The 18,341-nt window shown below is 38.2% G+C and overlaps 1 protein-coding gene and 1 non-coding gene across 2 annotated transcripts in view; one reads left to right on the top strand and one right to left on the bottom strand.

The window, feature by feature from the left end:
• Nucleotides 1-18,341, top strand: part of NCBP3 (nuclear cap binding subunit 3) — a 32,654-nt gene that overhangs the window by 2,516 nt on the left and 11,797 nt on the right. Inside the window, exons 3-7 of the mRNA XM_045985074.1 lie at nt 1,516-1,621; nt 13,196-13,321; nt 15,435-15,563; nt 15,785-15,861; nt 16,594-16,702. Coding sequence (XP_045841030.1) covers nt 1,516-1,621; nt 13,196-13,321; nt 15,435-15,563; nt 15,785-15,861; nt 16,594-16,702 — 547 coding nt within the window. The remainder of the gene's footprint in view (nt 1-1,515; nt 1,622-13,195; nt 13,322-15,434; nt 15,564-15,784; nt 15,862-16,593; nt 16,703-18,341) is intronic.
• LOC123930320 lies at nt 9,322-9,428 on the bottom strand. The gene has a single exon (XR_006816040.1). It is a non-coding gene; the product is annotated as a U6 spliceosomal RNA (small nuclear RNA).

The following is an 18,341-nucleotide window of genomic DNA, read 5'->3' as shown; positions in this document are numbered from 1 at the left end:
TTCCACTTTAAATGAGTCAGAACATGAAAAGTACCTGGCATATAGTAGGCTGTTAGTAAATGTCTTTATTCTTTACTGATTGCAGGCTTAGAAAAATAGGATGTCCTGATTGTGTGGCTGTCTAAACTTTGAAAGCCAAGTCAGCTGAATTATTCTTAGTACCTGGGAGTATTGCCTTTTTTCTAGTGACTGCTATTACTAGGTTACCAGCTTTCCTGTAACTCTTTACAGAGCCTAACCTATTGTTTTCCTTATTATAAACAGTCAGGATACATTTGTTGCTTTAATGGTGGTATCCAACTTAAACATTCATTCTGATTTTAATGTGTGCAGTTAAGTTTAGAACAGAATTTTGAATTATAATTCTGAGTAATGTTTAGCTATATTGGGTGCATAAATACAAAAATGAATATGTCATGCTTACCTTTTTGTATTTTATCTGGGTCTCATTCTCAGATTGCTTAAAAGTCAAAAGAAAGAACTAGTCATGTTTTAGACAGGCAAGGAAATAGAATAAAGTGAGATATTTTCATACTGTAATTGAAAAAGAAGTAGATTGTTCTGTTTACTTTTGTACAGTTAGCCATTATGTGAAACATGTATGAGGGAAAGGGTGGTAGGCCCAGAACTGGGAATTAAGTTGTTACTAAGGAAGGGTAGATTTATTGTTTGCACTGGGAAGACTTCAGTGAAGAAAATTTGCATAACTGTTGGGAAATAACAAAGTGTTGCTGCTTTACCAATCCCCACGAGCTTTTTTCTTGTAGTCAGACCTTCAATTAGTGTGGCAAAGTCAGTGTACGATTAGTGAAGAGTTCCTCAGAGCTATCAGAAACCCATAGTCGGACCTGGACTTATTTTAGCTCTTGGAGAAAAACTTATGAAGCCGATTATTTTTTCAGGGAAGTATCTGTGCTTCTTGTCACTTAAAGATGAAAACTGGCAATTCCATGGACACAAGCCTAGAACAGAGGAGAGAGTTTCTTTGCTTCAAAGTTATTTTTAAACAGGGAAAACGCTTTAGGAAGTGGATTGCTCAGGCAGACATAATGTGATAGGTGTGATTACCATGCACACAGGTGATGTGAAATGGGGGTGCTGGTGGGGCTTCTAGAAATAGTACTGAGATCAGAAGATCTGCACCCCCACCACCAGCCAGAGTATCTCCAGCAAACCTTTTTACTTTTGTATCTCAGTTTCTACACCTGGAAGATTGGAGTGAGATTGTTTAGTTGTAATTTGTTTGCATGATTGCTAATAATAAGTAAAATGTCAGAGAACCAAAACATTCATTACTCATTGAATCATGGAGATTATTACAAATTATAGCAGTATTAGTATATGCTCTGCCAGTCATTGACTGAATATCCATTTCTCTGCAAAAATTATTAAAGGCACAGTGTTGGTTATTTCTTCTGATTTACTTTAGGATTGTCACTGAAGCATTGTGTTGCGTTTATGATTTAACTTTCCTCCTCCATATGTCACTTCTTTGGCCTTTTCTGTACCTTCTAGGAAGCAATAGAAAAGAAAGAACAGCGAGCCAAGCGCTTCCATTTTCGATCAGAAGTAAATCTTGCCCAAAGAAATGTAGCCTTGGACCGAGACATGATGAAGAAAGGTACAATGTGTTGGGGGTATTTTTCTGCATTTTCCCAGAGAATGGGATTTCCCTGCCATGGCCTTGGCTTCTGGCCTTCCAAACACTCCGAAAAAAAGGGACTTGCCAAACCTCCATTTCTGAGTGATGTGTTTAAAGTTGAGCTGCTGGGGCATCTGGGTGGCTCAGTCCATTAAGCATTTGCCTTCAGCTCAGGTCATAATCCCAGAGTCCAGGATTAAGCCCCACATCAGGCTCCCTGCTCAGCAGGGAATCTGCTTCTCTCCTCTGCCCCTCACCCCACTCTCATGCTCTCTTTCTCTCTCAAATAAGTAAATAAAATCTTAAAAAAAGAAAAAAATGAAGTTGAGCTGCTGCTAGCTGTGTCTTAGATGCTATAGTTGGAAGAGAGATCATCTTGTCAGAAAGCCCAGAGACAGTTATCCGGTTAGTGGCAGAGCTGAGATTAGAACCTGTACTTCTACAGAATCTTACTCGTTTTCTGCTTTTATCATGGAAGTGTCAACTTTTCTTTGCCTGTAAAAGTGTGGGACGTCTGGGTGGCACAGTCGGTTAAATATCCGACTCTTGGTTTGGGCTTAGATCGTGCTCTCATCGGGTCATGAGATCGAGCCTCATATTGGGCTCTACGCTCAGTACAGTCTGCTTAAGTCTTTCTCCTCCTTCTGCCCCCCCCCCCCCACATGCTTGTTCATGCACACACTCTCTCTCTCAAATAAATAAATGAATCTTTTAAAAAAATGTAATGGAAGTGTACCACACTGATTTTTTTTTAAGGGGAGTCAGAGGAATACTGGGATTTTAAGGGAAAGCTATTAATAGTTGTGTGATCCAGGTTCGTAATTTTACTTTTGTGTTTTATTAAGGTAAATATTTTGCTTCCTAGAACTCACCCTGAGGTATATATAGTAATCTGCCCTAGTCTTCAAAAGCAATTTATAAAAATGGAAAAATTAATACTTTTTAAATTCACAGCCCATATTATTCCACTCTAATATAAATGCATCAATACAAATGGTCTCCTTCTCTAGTATTTGCAAATTTGGGTATTTGAAGGGCTTAATAGGCATCCCTCTAAATGCATGTTAAAGGTCTCTGCTTTGATGTGTGAGTTTCTCTTGTGGGGAGCTTGCTGTCTTACCAGGCACTATGTTAATTAGCACATTACACATTTGTTTCTTAATCATTTCTCACAACAACTCTATGAGGAATATATTTTTATCCCTATTCTATAAAGAAAGAAATAGGCTCAAAGAAATTTAATAAATGCCCAGGGTTACACAACTAGTACAAGTAGAGTCAGGATTTGAACCCCGGTTTTCTGACTCTAAAGCCTTGCTCTGAATTACTTTGCTCTTTTGCCTTATAGTTTGTATATGATACCATAAACTCAAACCTCCTCAGTCCATCACACTGGATAGAGTAGTTTGGATACAGAGCTGAACTTTGGATTCTGCTTTACTCTTTTTCTGCATCATGAGTTCAAGTTGGAAATACGACCTTGGTTCCTGTGCACTCTGGGTTTCCAGGCATCTGCTTGAGTGGATTTCTGTTTTAGGAAAAAAGAACCACTGTGCAGCTTGGCATTCGTGTCTGTACAGTCTGGGCTCAGGTAGACCTCTGAGGCCTCTTACAACTCCACCTTTAAACACCATAGTTTTACCACAGCTGTTTACTTCTAGTCCTGTGAACATTCTTGTGATATCCTTTTTTTTTTTTTTAAGATTTTATTCATTTGTCAGGAAGAGAAAGCGAGCAAGCGTGCACACAATTCAGGGGGGAGCCGCAGGCAGAGGGAGAAGCAGGCTCCCCGCTGAGCAAGGAGCCCTGTGTGGGACTCGCTCTCAGGACCTTGGAATCATGACCTGAGCCGAAGGCAGATGCTTAACTAACTGAGCCACCCAGGTGTCCCATCTTGTGACATCCTGCTCTGATCTTATTCATGCCTTTCAGTCAGGTGATTAGCCTTCCTATCATCCATGCTTTATCCCATTTTTTTTATGGTTCGGATGTCACTTCCTCCCTAAAGCATCCCTAATCACCCACTCAAATTTCTCTCCTACTTCTGTTGGAACTCTTTAGCATGCTAAGCCCTCCTGGAATTCAGTCTCCGTTTCTTTGTGAATGTGGGCAGGTTATTGAACCTTTTTAGGTCTCAGTCTCCTTGTTTATAAAGTGGGAAAATGATACCTACCTGAAAAGGATCAATTTCCGAGTTAAGTTTTAATTTAAAAAAAAAAAAAAGTTTTGTTTGCTTTTCTGGTTTGGGTTTTTTTTTTTTTTTGGAAGAGCAAACCTGGTTTCGTGGTTCTAAAGATATTTCTAAAAAGCAATAGATCTACCTGGAATGTCAGCTAGAGCAAGTTGCTCATTCCAACATGATTCTCGTGTAGGAGGGAGCACCACCTAGGATAGCATTACGGAACTCTGGAGAACTCTGGTGCTTATCCATATCAGTTTAAATTAGAATGGGAAGGGGGTTGTAAAGGTCCCAGAGATAGTTCTTTCTTTTGGTCTCCCCTAGTAATTCTACTGTATAGTCAGGATCGAGAGCCTTTACTCTTACGGTTAAGAGCCTGGGTTCTGAAGCCTAACCTGTCACTTTCTAGTTCTTTGACCTCGGGCAAGTTATTTAGCCTCTAAACCTGAGTTTCCTTATCTGGAAAGGCAGATTAACAGTAATTTTTATATGGTTATTGAGAGGCTTTCCTAAAATGTTACAGTTCTTAGGGTGGCATATGTAGTAAGTGCCCAATAAATGTTGTAATTATCTAATGTTCTCCATCTCAGGCAGTCATCTAAGTGGCCTAGCCTCTTGGGAGAATGGGGACATTGGAATAAGTATCTTGACTCCTGCAGCTCCATCAGGTGTCAAGTTATTTTTCCTCCTCTTCCTCCCTTTCCTCCCTCCCCCACTTCTGCTTCTTCTTACTCCCCTTCATTCCAATAATAATAATAAAAGATACCACTTGATAAGTGCTTATTATGTGCTGGTCACTCTGCTGTGTGGTTAACTTACCCTTTGACGAATGCTGTGAGAGAACAGTATTCATCATTTGTTTTACTGATGAGGAAACTAAGGTGCTGAGTATGAGAAGCTCACTCAGATCCTACAGCTAGGTAAGTAGCAAGACTGGAATTTAAAGGCTGGTCTGACCGAGGCCTGTGTTCTAACCTTTCTGCTAGCATTCAGGGACATAATTTGGGATATATTGCACTAGACCATTCTGCATCGGGAGTTCTTGCTACTCTTGAGTGATTCGGTGTCAAGCAGCTTTAGTCTCCTTATCCCCAAGATCAAAGCGCTCATGTTTGGAAGGGACTTAGAGGTTATCTAGACCCAACCTCCTACCCAGTGCTGCCGGCCTTTTGGCAAGGTTCTCAGTGCTCTTTTGGCCTTTGCCTGAACATTTCCTACTGGTGGCACAAGAACTATTTATGAAGCGGTCAGTCTTATATTTGGATACATCCTTGTATTGAGCAGAAATTGCTTTCTAGTAATTTCTGTTAGTTACTGTGTGACTCTTAGAACAACATTAAGTCCTTCCCTTGTTCACACAGTAAACCTTCTGGTGAGGGAATTGGCAGGTTGTGCCCTAAACTCTCTTTATGTGACATGACTTTCTGGTCTCCTTCCTCTAGACTCTTTCCAGTCTCAAAATGCCCTACATAAGGGGAGGTGTAGAATCCAGACATGGTTGGATTCATGAGGAGTGTGGCAGGACTGTTAACTCTAGTCTCTGTCCTACCTGTTTCGTAGTGTCATATTAATCTTCTAGTGCACCTGAGCACCCAGGGCTTTTCCCCGGAGATCAAGAGTCTTCCCATCTTGTACTTGAAACATTTTTAAAGAATTACCTTTTTATTTATCCTTACCAATTTACATCTTGTTGATTTCAACACTATTTCAGCCTATTGTGTTGATTTTATCATAACTACCTTTAAACATTTTAGCTATACCTAATCTACACTTTGGTATACATGGCTTCTGCATCTGCATCTGTTGGTAAATCTTAAATAAGATAATCCTGATGTTAGTTGTTTAGATTTTTATGTTTATTACATTCATTCCCTTATATTAGTCATTAGTAATTTACTGTTGATCTTCCATGTTTGTTCTTTGGCAGGTGGTGCTCCCCTAAACTCTGTTGCCTTTTCTTTTTTGGGGATCACCTCTCATACTTTGAGTTATTATATTTAGTGTATTCCAAAGTTTTTGATCATTTTATTTTATTTTTTTTAGAATTGTATTTATTTATTTCAGAGAGCGAGAGAGAGCGAGGGAGCTCAGAGAGAGAGGGAGGGTCAGGCTCTGCAGGGAGCCCAACACACAGGGCTCTGTTCTAGAACCCTGGGATCATGACCTGAGCTGAAGGCAGATGCTTAACTGACTGTGAGCCACTCAGGCGCACCAAGTTTTTAATCAAAGGCCTTGGAATTGACTACTTTTTCTCTGGATTTTCAGAAATCTGCTTTCTTAAAAACCTGAGTTTTGTGTCTTACTATCTGTCATTCTTTGTCTTCTTTCCTGCTAGGAAGTCAAAGATGATTCCTTTTTAGTTAAGTTAGTACTCAGTAAATGTCCAGTCCTCATTCCCCAGTGCATGTTTTCAGTGCCACATCAGCAATTAGCCCTTTCTCATTGGTTGGACATACATCTAGGTGCCTTTTTTGTTGTTTTATTTTAGGCAGTGACACCAGCAAGGTGAGGAAGTATTGAACATCCTTTTTTTGGCAGTCTTCAATCAAATCTTGAACTTCACAAAGTTTCCATCTCCAATAGATCTTGCCGCTGTCACTGTCAGTCCGTTTGGTTCTCTTTTGAGAATGAACTTTTTTATCCTCCAGCTGACTGAGAGTAGTTTTTGTCTGGCTTTTGCATCCCTTTTTTACATCTTTACCTGCTTCTTTTGACCAAGATTGTCCATTGCCCCTTTCTAGATTTTTATGTCATTCTCTCTTCTTCAAAATATAAACATCTGAGCCTAGAAGCTTTGTTCCTTCTATTCTTTTGCTTTTGTTTGTAAACTATATGGTTTTTTAAAAATGTTTTAATGTTTTGATAGAACAGTGCTGTGATATTCTCGATACTTATTTTTATCTTTTTTTTTTTTTTGGTCTTTATTTTCTTTGCTTATCTCATTTATGACTAAATCCTTGTTATCAGATCAGCAAGTCTCCTACAAGATATTTTCTCCCATTGCCCCTTCCCATATAGCTCTGAGGATCGCTCAGTCTGTTCCCACTGCCAGGCCACTGCTCTCCCTGTTATTTGTTACCTTTTTCAGAACTCTGTCTTTACATCCCATGGGATTTTTTTCTTCCAAAGTCCTGATTTAGCTAGAAGAACTAAGAAAGCTCCTGTTCAATGTGGACAGCCATCTCAGTTGTATTTGGGCTCTGTTCACCATTGAACTCCTGGTCACCAATAAGGACTTGCCAGGGCTCGTAAGTCTTGATGGTATCTCTGTCTTCATGAATCTGGCTGGCAGGAAGATGCTCACCTGATTTAGTCTGACCATACTTGTATGGTTTCTAATTAAACCTATCTTTCACTCTTCAAAATGACAAGTATTTAAACATTTTTTTATCTGAACGTGTTCACGTACTTTTAGGTAAATACGTAAATACTTTTAAGTTCCTTAGTTTTGCTTTTGTTTTGGGTTTTTTTTTAAGATTTATTTATTTATTTATTGAGAGAAAGAAAGAGCATATGCAAGCAGGGAAGGAGCAGAGGGAGAGGAGAAGGAGAATTCCAAGCAGACTCCCTGCTGAGCATGGAACCTGACATGGGGGCTGGACCCCATGACACATGAGGTCATGACCTGAGCTGAAATCACTAGTTGGGGATGCTTAACCGTCTCAGCTACCCAGGTGCCCCTAGGTTCATTTGTTTTAGATAGATATATGAAAACATACTTGAGAGTAATGAACATTGAATTCTTAACAAAATTACTTCAGAGAAGGGAGGGAGAGAAGGGATGTGGAGGAGTTACACAGGCCTGTTTTGTATGTAATGTTTTATTTGCCTCAAGTCTTTTGAAGAAATTAATCATAAAGTTAGGTGGTGGATACGCAGGTATTTAAAAAAATTTCATTGGTACATTTGCATATTTTACAACTACAAAGATTAAGTGAGATATATGAACTGAAGTATTTAGTAAAAAAAAATAAATAAATAAAAATAACACAATCCTGGTAAGGTTGAGGTTCTTTTTTTTGGAGGATCTGACCTTTATTTATTTATTTATTTATTTTCATTATGATACTTGTACTCTTTAATCCTTATCACCTATTTCACTCATCCCTCCACCCCCATCCACTCTGGTAACCATTAAAGAGTCTGTTTCTCGGTTCATCTATCTCTTCTCTTTTTTTTCCTTTGCTTGTTTCTTTTGTTTCTTAAATTCCACATAAGAGTGAGATTGTATGGTGTTTGTCTTTCTCTGACTGACTTTTTTCACTCAACATTATACTCTAGCTCTATTCATGTTGTTGGAAATGGCAAGATTTCATTCTTTTTTATGACAGTAATATTCCTGTGTGTGTGTATGTGTGTGTGTATGTATACACCACATTTTTTATAAAGATTTATTTATTTATTTGAGAGAGAGAGGGAGAGCATGAGCAGGAGGGGCAGAGGGAGAAAGAGAAGCAGACTCCACACAGAGCCCCACACAGCTTGATCCCACTACCCAGAGACCATGACCCAAGCCAAAACCAAGACTCGCTCAATTGTGCCACCCAGGCACGCCTGTATACACCACATCTTTCTTGTCCATTCATCTGTCAGTGGACAATTGGGCTGCTTCCTTAATTTGTCTATTATTAATAATGTTGCATGAATCCCTTTGGATTTGAGTTTTTGTTTTTGGGGGATAAATGCCAATAGTGTGATTATAGGATTGTAGGGCACTTTTATTTTTCACTTTTTGAGGAATCATCATACTGTTTTCCACAGTGGCTACACCAGTTTGCATTCCCACAAAACAGTGCATGAAGGTTCCTTTTTCTCTGCATCTTAGTCAACTCTTACTGTTTCTTGTGTTTTTGATTTTAGCCATTCTGACAGGTGTGAAGTGATGTTTCATTGTAGTTTTGATTTGCATTTCCCTGATGATGAGTGATGTTGAGCATCTTTTCATGTGTCTGTTGGCCATCTGGTGTCTTCTTTGGAGAAATGTCTGTTCATGTCTTCTGTCCTTTTTATTTTAAGTTTTAATTTTAATTCCAGTGTTTCAGATGTACTATATAGTGATTCAACAATTCTATACATCACCATGTGCTCATCACAAGTCCACTCCTTAATCCCCATCACCTCTTAAACCCATCCACTCTGCCCTCCTCCCCTCTGTAACCATCAGTTCTCTGTAATTAAGAGTCTGTTTCTTGGGGCTCTTGGTTGACTCAGTGGGTTAAGCCTCGGCCTTCCACTCAGGTCATGGTCTCAGGGTCCTGGGATTCAGCCACACAGTGGGCTCTCTGCTCAGTAGGGAGCCTGCTTCCCTCTCTGCCTGCCTTTTTGCCTGCTTGTGATCTCTCTCGCTCTCTGTCTAATAAATAAATAAAATCTTAAAAAAAAAAAGTCTGTTTCTTGATTTGTCTCTCTTTCATTTTTTTCCCTTCTTTGTTTTGTTTCTAAAATTCCACATTCAGATGGTATTTGTCTTTCTCTGAGTGACTTATTTCGCTTAGCATTAAAAAATATGGAAGGCTCCACAAATTTACATGTCATCCTTGCTTAGGGGCCATGCTCATCTTCTCTGTATCATTCCAATTTTAGTATATGTGCAGCTGAAGCAAACACTTATGCCCATTCTTAAATGGGATTATTCATTTTTTGGATGTTGAGTTTTATTAATTTCTTTATATTTTATTTTTATATTATATTTTATATATATATAATTTTATATATAAAATTCTTTAAATTTTATTTTGTGTACTAACCCTTTATCAAGTATGTCTTTTGCAAGTATCTTTTCCCATTCAGTAGGTTGCCTTTAAGTTTTATTGATTGTTTCCTTTGCTCTGCAGAACCTTTTTATTTTGATGTACTCCCAGTAGTTTATTTTTGCTTTGATTTTCTTTGCCTCGTGAGATATATGTAGAAAAATGTTGCAACAGTCGATGTCAGGGATACTACTCCCTGTGCTGTCTTCAAGGATTTTTATGGATTCAGGTCTCACACTTAGGTGTTTAATCCATTTCGAATTTATTTTTGTGTATGGTCAAAGAAAGCGGTCCAATTTCATTCTTTTGCATGTGGCTCTCCAGTTTTCCTGATGCCATTTGTTGAAGAGACCATCTTTTTTTCTATTGTATTCATTCATCCTTTGTTAAAGATTAATTGACCATATAATTATAAGTTTATGTCTGATTTTTGTCTTTTGTTCCATTGATCTTTGTGTCAGTTTTTATGTCAGTACCATATTGCTTTAATTACGACTGCTTTGTAATATGAGTTGAACTCTGGAATTGTGATACTTCCATTTTGTTTTTCTTTTTCAAGATTGCTTTGGATATTCAAGATCTTTTGTGGTTCCATACAAATCTTAGTATTGTTCGTTCTAGTTGTATGAAAAATGCTGTTGGCATTTTGGTAGGGATTGCATTAAATCTGTAGATTGCTTTGGGTAATATAGATATTTTAACAATATTTGTTCTTCCAACCCACGAGCATGGAATGTCTCTCCATTTCTTTGCATCAACTTGAATTTCCCTCATTGGTGTCTCAGGTCTTTCATTAGGTTCCTTTTTGACTATAGCCTTCAACCTTTCTTCCTCCCGAGAGGTAATAACTGTTACCAGTATGAATTGTACCAGGCCTTTTTTTTAGGTATTTGTATACACAAATATGTACCCTTAGAAAATGTATGGTGGCGGAGAGATGGAGAGGAGAGGGAGTTGAGGGAAACTGGAAGGGGAGATGAACCATGAGAGACTATGGACTCTGAAAAACAACCAGAGGGTTTTGAAGGGGCGGGGGGGGGGGGCAGGGGGAGGTTGAGGAACCAGGTTGTGGGTAATAGGGAGGGCACGTACTGCATGGAGCACTGGGTGTGGTGCAAAAACAATGAACACTGTTACGCTGAAAATAAACGAATTAAAAAAAAAAAAGTATGGTGGCATTTCTATTTTATTTTTTTAATGTTGTCATATTATACAGGAACACCTCATTTTTTTTTTCTCCAGTATTTAAATTTATTTATTTTTTCAGCGTAACAGTACTCATTGTTTTTGCACAACACCCAGTGCTCCATGCAATACGTGCCCTCCCTATTACCCACCACCTGTTCCCCCAACCTCCCACCCCCGACCCTTCAAAACTCTCTGGTGGTTTTTCAGAGTCCATAGTCTCTTATGGTTCGCCTCCCCTTCCAATTTTTTTTTTTTTAATAAAAATATAATGTATTTTTATCCCCAGGGGTACAGGTCTGTGAATCGCCAGGTTTACACACTTCACAGCATTCACGATAGCACATACCCTCCCCAATGTCCATAACCCCCTCCCCACCTCCCCCCAGCAACCCCCAGTTTGTTTTGTGAGATTAAGAGTCATTTATGGTTTGTCTCCCTCCCAATCCCATCTTGTTTCATTTATTCTTCTCCTATCCCCCAACCCCCCATGTTGCATCTCCATGTCCTCATATCAGGGAGATCATATGATAGTTGTCTTTCTCCGATTGACTTATTTCACTACGCACGATACCCTCTAGTTCCATCCACGTCGTCGCAAATGGCAAGATTTCATTTCTTTTGATGGCTGCATAGTATTCCATTGTGTATATATACCACATCTTCTTTATCCATTCATCTGTTGATGGACATCTAGGTTCTTTCCATAGTTTGGCTATTGTAGACATTGCTGCTATAAACATTCGGGTACACGTGCCCCTTCGGATCACAACGTTTGTATCTTTAGGGTAAATACCCAGTAGTGCAATTGCTGGGTCATAGGGTAGTTCTATTTTCAAATTTGGAGGAACCTCCATGCTGTTTTCCAGAGTGGTTGCACCAGCTTGCATTCCCACCAACAGTGGAGGAGGGACAGGAACACCTCATTTTATTGCACTTTGCAGATACTGCCTTTTTTTTTTTTTTTTAACAAATTGAAGGTTTGTGGAAACACTGTTGAGCAGGTCTGTTGGTGCCATTTTTCCAACAGCATTCGCTCACATTAAATCTCTGTCACGTTTTGGTAATTATTACAATATTTCAAACTTTGTCAGTATTATTGTATTTGGTATGGTGATTTGTTATCAGTATCTTTGATGTTAACATTTGTAATTATTTTGAGATGCTACAAACCACTCTCTTATAAGATGGATAACTTAATTGACAAATGTGCTTGTTCTGACTCCTTCACCAACTGGCCAGTCTCCCGTTTCTCTCCTTCTCCTTGGGTCCCCATTCCCTGGAGACAAAACAATATTGAAATTAGACCAGTTAATAATCCTACAACAGCCTGTAAGTGTTCAAGTGAAAAAAGGGTCCATGTCTTTCACCTTAAATCAAAAGCTAGAGGTGATTAAGCTTAGTGAGGAAGATATATCAAAAGCCAAGATAGGCCAAAAGCTAGACTTCTAGTGCCAAAGAGCCAGGTTGTGAATGCAAAGGAAAAGTTTTTCTCAAAGAAATTAAAAGTGCTACTCCAGTGAACACACGAATGACAAGAAGTGAAACAGCCTTTTTGCTGATATGGAGAAAGCTTTGTGGTCTGCATAGATCAAACCAGCCCATTCCCTTAAGCCAAAGCCTAATCCAGAGCAAGACCCTGACTCTTCTATGAAGGCTGGGAGAGGTGAGGAAGCTACAGAAGAAAAGTTTGAAGCCAGCAGAGTTGGATCATGAAGTTTAAGGAAAGAAGCCATCCATCTCAGCAAGCATGTAGAAGCTGCAGCACTTTCCAGAAGATCTAGCAAATTAATGAAGGTGGTTGTACTAAACAACAAATGGGTAGTGAAATCTCGTGTTTTGTTTCCCATGTGCACTTTCCTGATTACTGGTGAGATCAACCATCTTCTCATATTTTATGGGCCTTTTGTATTTCCTTTCGTGTGAAATGTGCGCTCATGTTCATTTTTATTTTGGGCTATCATTTTATTATTGATTTGTAGGATTCTTTACTCTAGTTTTATACTTTGCTGTATATTCAGGAGCAGCATCTCTTCAGAATTGTCTTGGCTATTGCACATCTCTATTTGACATATATTCTAAAATTATAGAATCAGCTTGTCAGGTTGAAGGAGTAACCCTGTTGAATTTGGTATTGCTTTAATTACTACAGGTTAATTTGGGGAGCGGTATCATCTTTTTAACAATACCATTTGTTTAATCTTCTCAGCCTAATATACCTTTCTGAATTAGATCATTTGTTTAATGCTGTTGCTCTGTGATAAAAATTAAAATAGCATACCTTACTGTCATATCTCATTTCTCTTGAAATAATTGTCATCTCTTCTAGCACATTTCTTTTCTAAACACAGGTTATCTGAACTGTTACAAAGGGCTGCTGGTGGGATGTGCAGTAGCAGGTGAGAAAATTCTATCATCTTTTTTGTCTTGTTTTTCTAGCAATCCCCAAAGTGAGACTGGAGACAATCTACATTTGTGGAGTAGATGAGATGAGTACCCAGGATATCTTTTCCTATTTTAAAGAATATCCTCCTGCTCACATTGAATGGTTGGATGATACCTCCTGTAAGTACACTCAAGTTTTTTGTTGTTTTTGCCATCTCAGATGGTGAATATTTGTGATTGAGACTACTCGTCTGTTCCTAACCTCTGCCTTTAGCCTAGGGGAGAAAGAATGCCCTTTGATGAGAATCACAGGGCCTTAGCCAGTCTGCCAGATCATATTCCATGAGTATTTCAAGTCAGCTCAGATGTGATGACCAGGAATCTAGGAGGTTGGTTGCTGGCATCTGTCTTGTGTACATAATTGAGGCCTCTTTAATTCCCACAATTTCCCAACAAAGAGGTGGATCCAACTATATAGACTTGGGGCTCTGTGTTCAGGGCTTTAGATTTTGTCATTGCACCTTCCCATATAGGTCTTCACAGGCCTGGGTCTGCCTTAGTATCTGATCTAGAACTAAACTGGAACTTTCTGATACTGTATGAAACCTCTCATCTCTGCTTGCTTTGTAACTTCACCTGCTTGAACTAGCTATTATTTTTACTTGCATCCCCACTCCAAGTCTGGTAGGACCTGTGGTAACCACTCCGCTGGCTTCTTGTCTTAATTCACTTCTAGTCTGGCTTTGCTTACTGCCAGCTTGCTGACCTGCTAGGCTGTACCTTGAATAGCTGCCTGGTTTTCCCTGCCGCTTTTTTTTTTTTTTTTTGTGAAGATGTTGATTCAGCATTGAAGGAAGAAACATGACAGAATTGAGTTTTCTCGTTTTTCCTTTTGCTTAACTTACACTACCTAAATCAAGGGTTGGCAAACTTTTTTTTGTAAAGGACTAGACAGTAAATATTTTAGGCTTAGCAGGTCATACAGTCTTTGTTTTGTTATGTCTATTCAACTCTGCTATTATAGCATGAAAAGCAGCCATAGACAGTATGTTACTGAATGAGCCTGCCTGCTTTCCACAGATTTTTTTTTAATAAAAAATATGCTGGACGTGTAGTTTATTATTTATTTATTTGTAGTTTGATATTTATTTATGTGTAGCTTATTATTATTTATTTATACCTACATAAAGCTGGTGTAAATATAAATAAATAAATGAACAGGTGGTGGGCTGGATCTGGCCTGCAGGTTATAATTTGCTAACTCCTGATCTACGTTACTAAAACTGTAGCTAAGGGATATTAGAATCAGAGGGACCCTTTAGACTTACCCATTTTTACTAATTCATGTTGAACATCAGAACTGAGAAACAGAGAAGGAAAATTGTTTGCCCAAGGCCACATCGCATGTTTGTAACAAAAGTGAGAATCTGTAGATCTTCATATCTGAAACTGAGAATGTAAAAGTAACTTTAGTTTGAGAAATGCTGCTTTAAATAAAATTAAGTAGATTTATTTTCTATAAGACTTCTCAACATCTTTTTCTTGCTAAATTCTCTTGCTTAAAGAAGCAGATTAAATTAGTTGCTACAAAGCCAAGTGGCTGTCATGGCTCCACTGTATATATTCTATGGATACCATCATCACCCACACTTTTCAGTAGGAAACAATCATTTAGCTGTCTGAATGACAAGGTACAGCAGACGGCTTACCTGTAGAGGGCAGTAGTATGAAGGCTAATCCAAATTTATTTGACAGTGGTCTTCTTGTTATCATCATCATCATCATCATTATGATCATAAGAATGCTAACACTATATAATACTTACCGAGTCAGGCATTTTTAATATACAGAACGCTTTTTTCATGGAATACAGTTGTTGTTTTTTGTAAAGACTTTATTTGTTTCACAGACAGATCATAAGTAGGCAGAGAGGCAGGCAGAGAGAGGAAGAAGCAGGCTCCCCTGCTGAGCAGAGGGACCGATGCGGGGCTCGATCCCAGGACCCTGGGATCATGACTTGAGCCGAAGGCAGAGGCTTAACCCACTGAGCCACCCAGGCGCCCCGGAATACAGTTATTTTGTGGAACCTAGTTTGGGAATGCAGCTCTAGGCTAATTTCATCAAAGAGGTTTTACTGCCACTTTCTGTACTGCTTTCATTATTTGGTTCGTACATTTACTGATACTGATCTGTAGCTAGATGAGGCCATAGCAATGACTATGTTGCAGTCTCTGTTTTTAAAAAATTTACCATATGGGTATGATATAATGTTTTATTTTACATTTTGTTTTAGGCAATGTGGTTTGGCTGGATGAAATGACAGCCACACGAGCCCTTATCAATATGAGTTCTCTGCCAGCCCTGGATAAGATAAGAACCAGGGATGCCAATGAGGACAGGTCATCTGAGAAAAGTAAAAAAGGTAACAATGCAAAGGAGGGACTTTAGGGCTGAAAGTCCTGTTCTTTACACCATTGGTTTAGGTTTCTCTGCAAAGCATTATATAGTATCTCATTGTCAATTATTTCTAAGATAAGCTGTGGTGCTTTGGATCATCAGTATGTAGGAGAAAATAATTGACTTCTAAATTACGTGAGATGGAGTTATGTTAAGTTTCATCTTGTCCCTTTTATTGTATTTTAGACAAGCAGGAGGACAGTTCAGATGATGATGAGGCTGAAGAAGGAGAAGTTGAAGATGAGAACTCAAGTGATATAGAGGTTAGTAATAGGGCAAAGATATAAACAAGGTCATAGTGTAAAAAAAAAACTGTTTACTTTCTTTTATTTAAGGCTTAAGGACTTACTAAGTTGTGTTCTTCCTTTGATTGAACGTTTTGAGATTGTATCAGGCTCCTGGCCTTTAAGTTCTTATGGCTGTAAGAGTGACTTTTCCTGAAATCTTAGAACTCATTCTTCTGTATAAGAGAAAATGGTTTTATTGAGAAATACTTTGAAATGTTACATAATCAATAAAATTAAGAAAAAACAAGTGACGGAATATTTCCTAATGGGGCATGTGCTGTTATTAAGTACATTAAATACATTATTAAATACATTAAAGTGTATTCATTTAAAAAATATTTATTGAGTACCTACTATATACCAAATTCTAGGTCCTGTGGATATAGCATCAAACCAATGTCCTTCCCTCTTGGAACATAATTCTAGTGGAGAAGACAGACAATACACAGATACACAGATAAATAATGTCAGAAAGTGAGGAGTGCTATGGAGAAAAGTAAAGAAGGGTAAGCAGATAGAGAATGATGGAGACTATTCTTTTAGACAAGGTGTTCAGGGAAGACCTCTGACTTAGAAATGTTTCAGAAGAACATGTGCTGTCCTGCATCAAGAATTGTTAAAAGAATGCTTTCTCAATGGTGACTTTGCTGCTGAATAAATGTGAAAGAGGCTTTAATGTTTATGTTGAAAATGCTCTTTTTTCTTAAGTTGGACACATTGTCTCAAGTAGAAGAAGAATCTCTGCTAAGAAATGATCTTCGTCCAGCCAACAAACTTGCTAAAGGAAATAGGTTATTCATGAGATTCGCTACAAAAGGTAAATGTGATATTTGGCATTAGTTTTTAGTTTTATTCTAAGTCATGTATTTTTGAGTGACATCCTTTTCTTTTGAAGAGGAAGTTAGGTCAAATAATCTCAAAGTCCCTTCAAACTATAATGTTCTATGCTTGTGAAATGATGGCTTGCTACCTGAATTGAATTTCACACTTTGAAGGTGAATGTTAACTGTTTGTATACTTTTGTGATTTCTGGCTAAAGTAAGTTATTTTCTCTTAAAGCTAGTTTGTTCTCTGTGCTCTTCAGCCAATTTATCTTCTGAACTATGAAAACATTTTTAAATTATACTTTCTTATTCATCACACAGTATCCTCCTGGACATTGCTAGTAGTGCCATTCAGCCTTATCCTCTTAAGGACCTAAAAGCCTCCTAGGCTCTGTATGCACAATGATTCTGGTGTGCATTAAAATATATATGAAATTTGAATATGGATACACTTCTGGTTTATTTTTCTTGACTGAGACATGTTTAAAGAGTCTAGACTCATTATTTTACAGACTGCCCCTCAGTTTGTTTTTTTACTATCTCCTTCTGATTGAGTCGGACTGTGCATATTAGGCAAGAGTACCACAGAAGTGCTGTTGTGTCATTTGCAGTGCATCATGTCAGGAGACACGTGATATTTACTTGTCCCGTGTTTGGAGATGTTAGCTTTTCTCACTTAGTTAAGGTAATGATTGCCAGGTTTCTCCTGTTTTCTGTTTGTAATACAAAAATTGGCGGGAGGTACTTTGAGATTATGTAAATAGACTTTGGTTCATCATACTTCCACTCAGCATCCATTGATGACCTTTTAACTCTACATTTCTTTATTAGTTGGCATTGTGCTTAAGGAAAACCTTTTTCTTTTTACCCATTTATTTACTTATTTACTTAATTGTATCAGCTTAGGTTCATGAGTCTTATTTTATTCAGTGGGTTATGTGGGTTCATGTCTTTGTTTTGATTTACAAATCTTCTTGGATTTGGCCAGTGGAGCCCCTTCAAGCTGTATTATTTTGACATGCCTTCATGATTCTTTGAACACTTTCATACTTTATGGCACAGTAAAACATCTTGTTTTTCCATACTCAACTTGTACTATCCCTGTCCCAGATCTGGAATCAGCCATTTCTCCAAGCAGCTGGTGGGCATGTCTTTTAAAGGGTGCACATACTGTTGCCACTGTTTACTTATAGCCCTGGATACGTGTGCCTTGGTATTCATCTTCTGTAATCAGTGAGTGCCTCAACGAAAATGTGTATGATCAATGACCACCTTTTCTTTCTATTAACTGGCATTTTAACTTGGTGAAAGTGATACATTCTAGATAAATGGTGCAGTGCTGTTTTCTTTAAGCCATTTTACGAAACGTCATGATAGATTGGAAAAAATGTTTTACGAGATATATGGAGTTATATATAATCTGTTTCTTTAATACTGATTCTTTGTTATTGGAGTGTTGTCATTCAGAAACAAATGTCATCTTTCAGGGGAGCAGGAAAAATTCTACCTCTTCTAGAAAGCCCTTTTCATTCTTCAACAGCTGTAGTGACTGAAGCTCTCGTAAGCTTCCTGAAACCTTGTATGTTGTGTTATTGTTGTTGTTAATAACATTTTCTCTATGAGGTCAGTCAG

Source organism: Meles meles, chromosome 18, assembly GCF_922984935.1.
Source record: "Meles meles chromosome 18, mMelMel3.1 paternal haplotype, whole genome shotgun sequence".
NCBI lineage: Eukaryota > Metazoa > Chordata > Mammalia > Carnivora > Mustelidae > Meles > Meles meles.
Note: the sequence above shows the minus strand (reverse complement) of the source record. Positions and strands in the feature narration are given on the sequence as shown.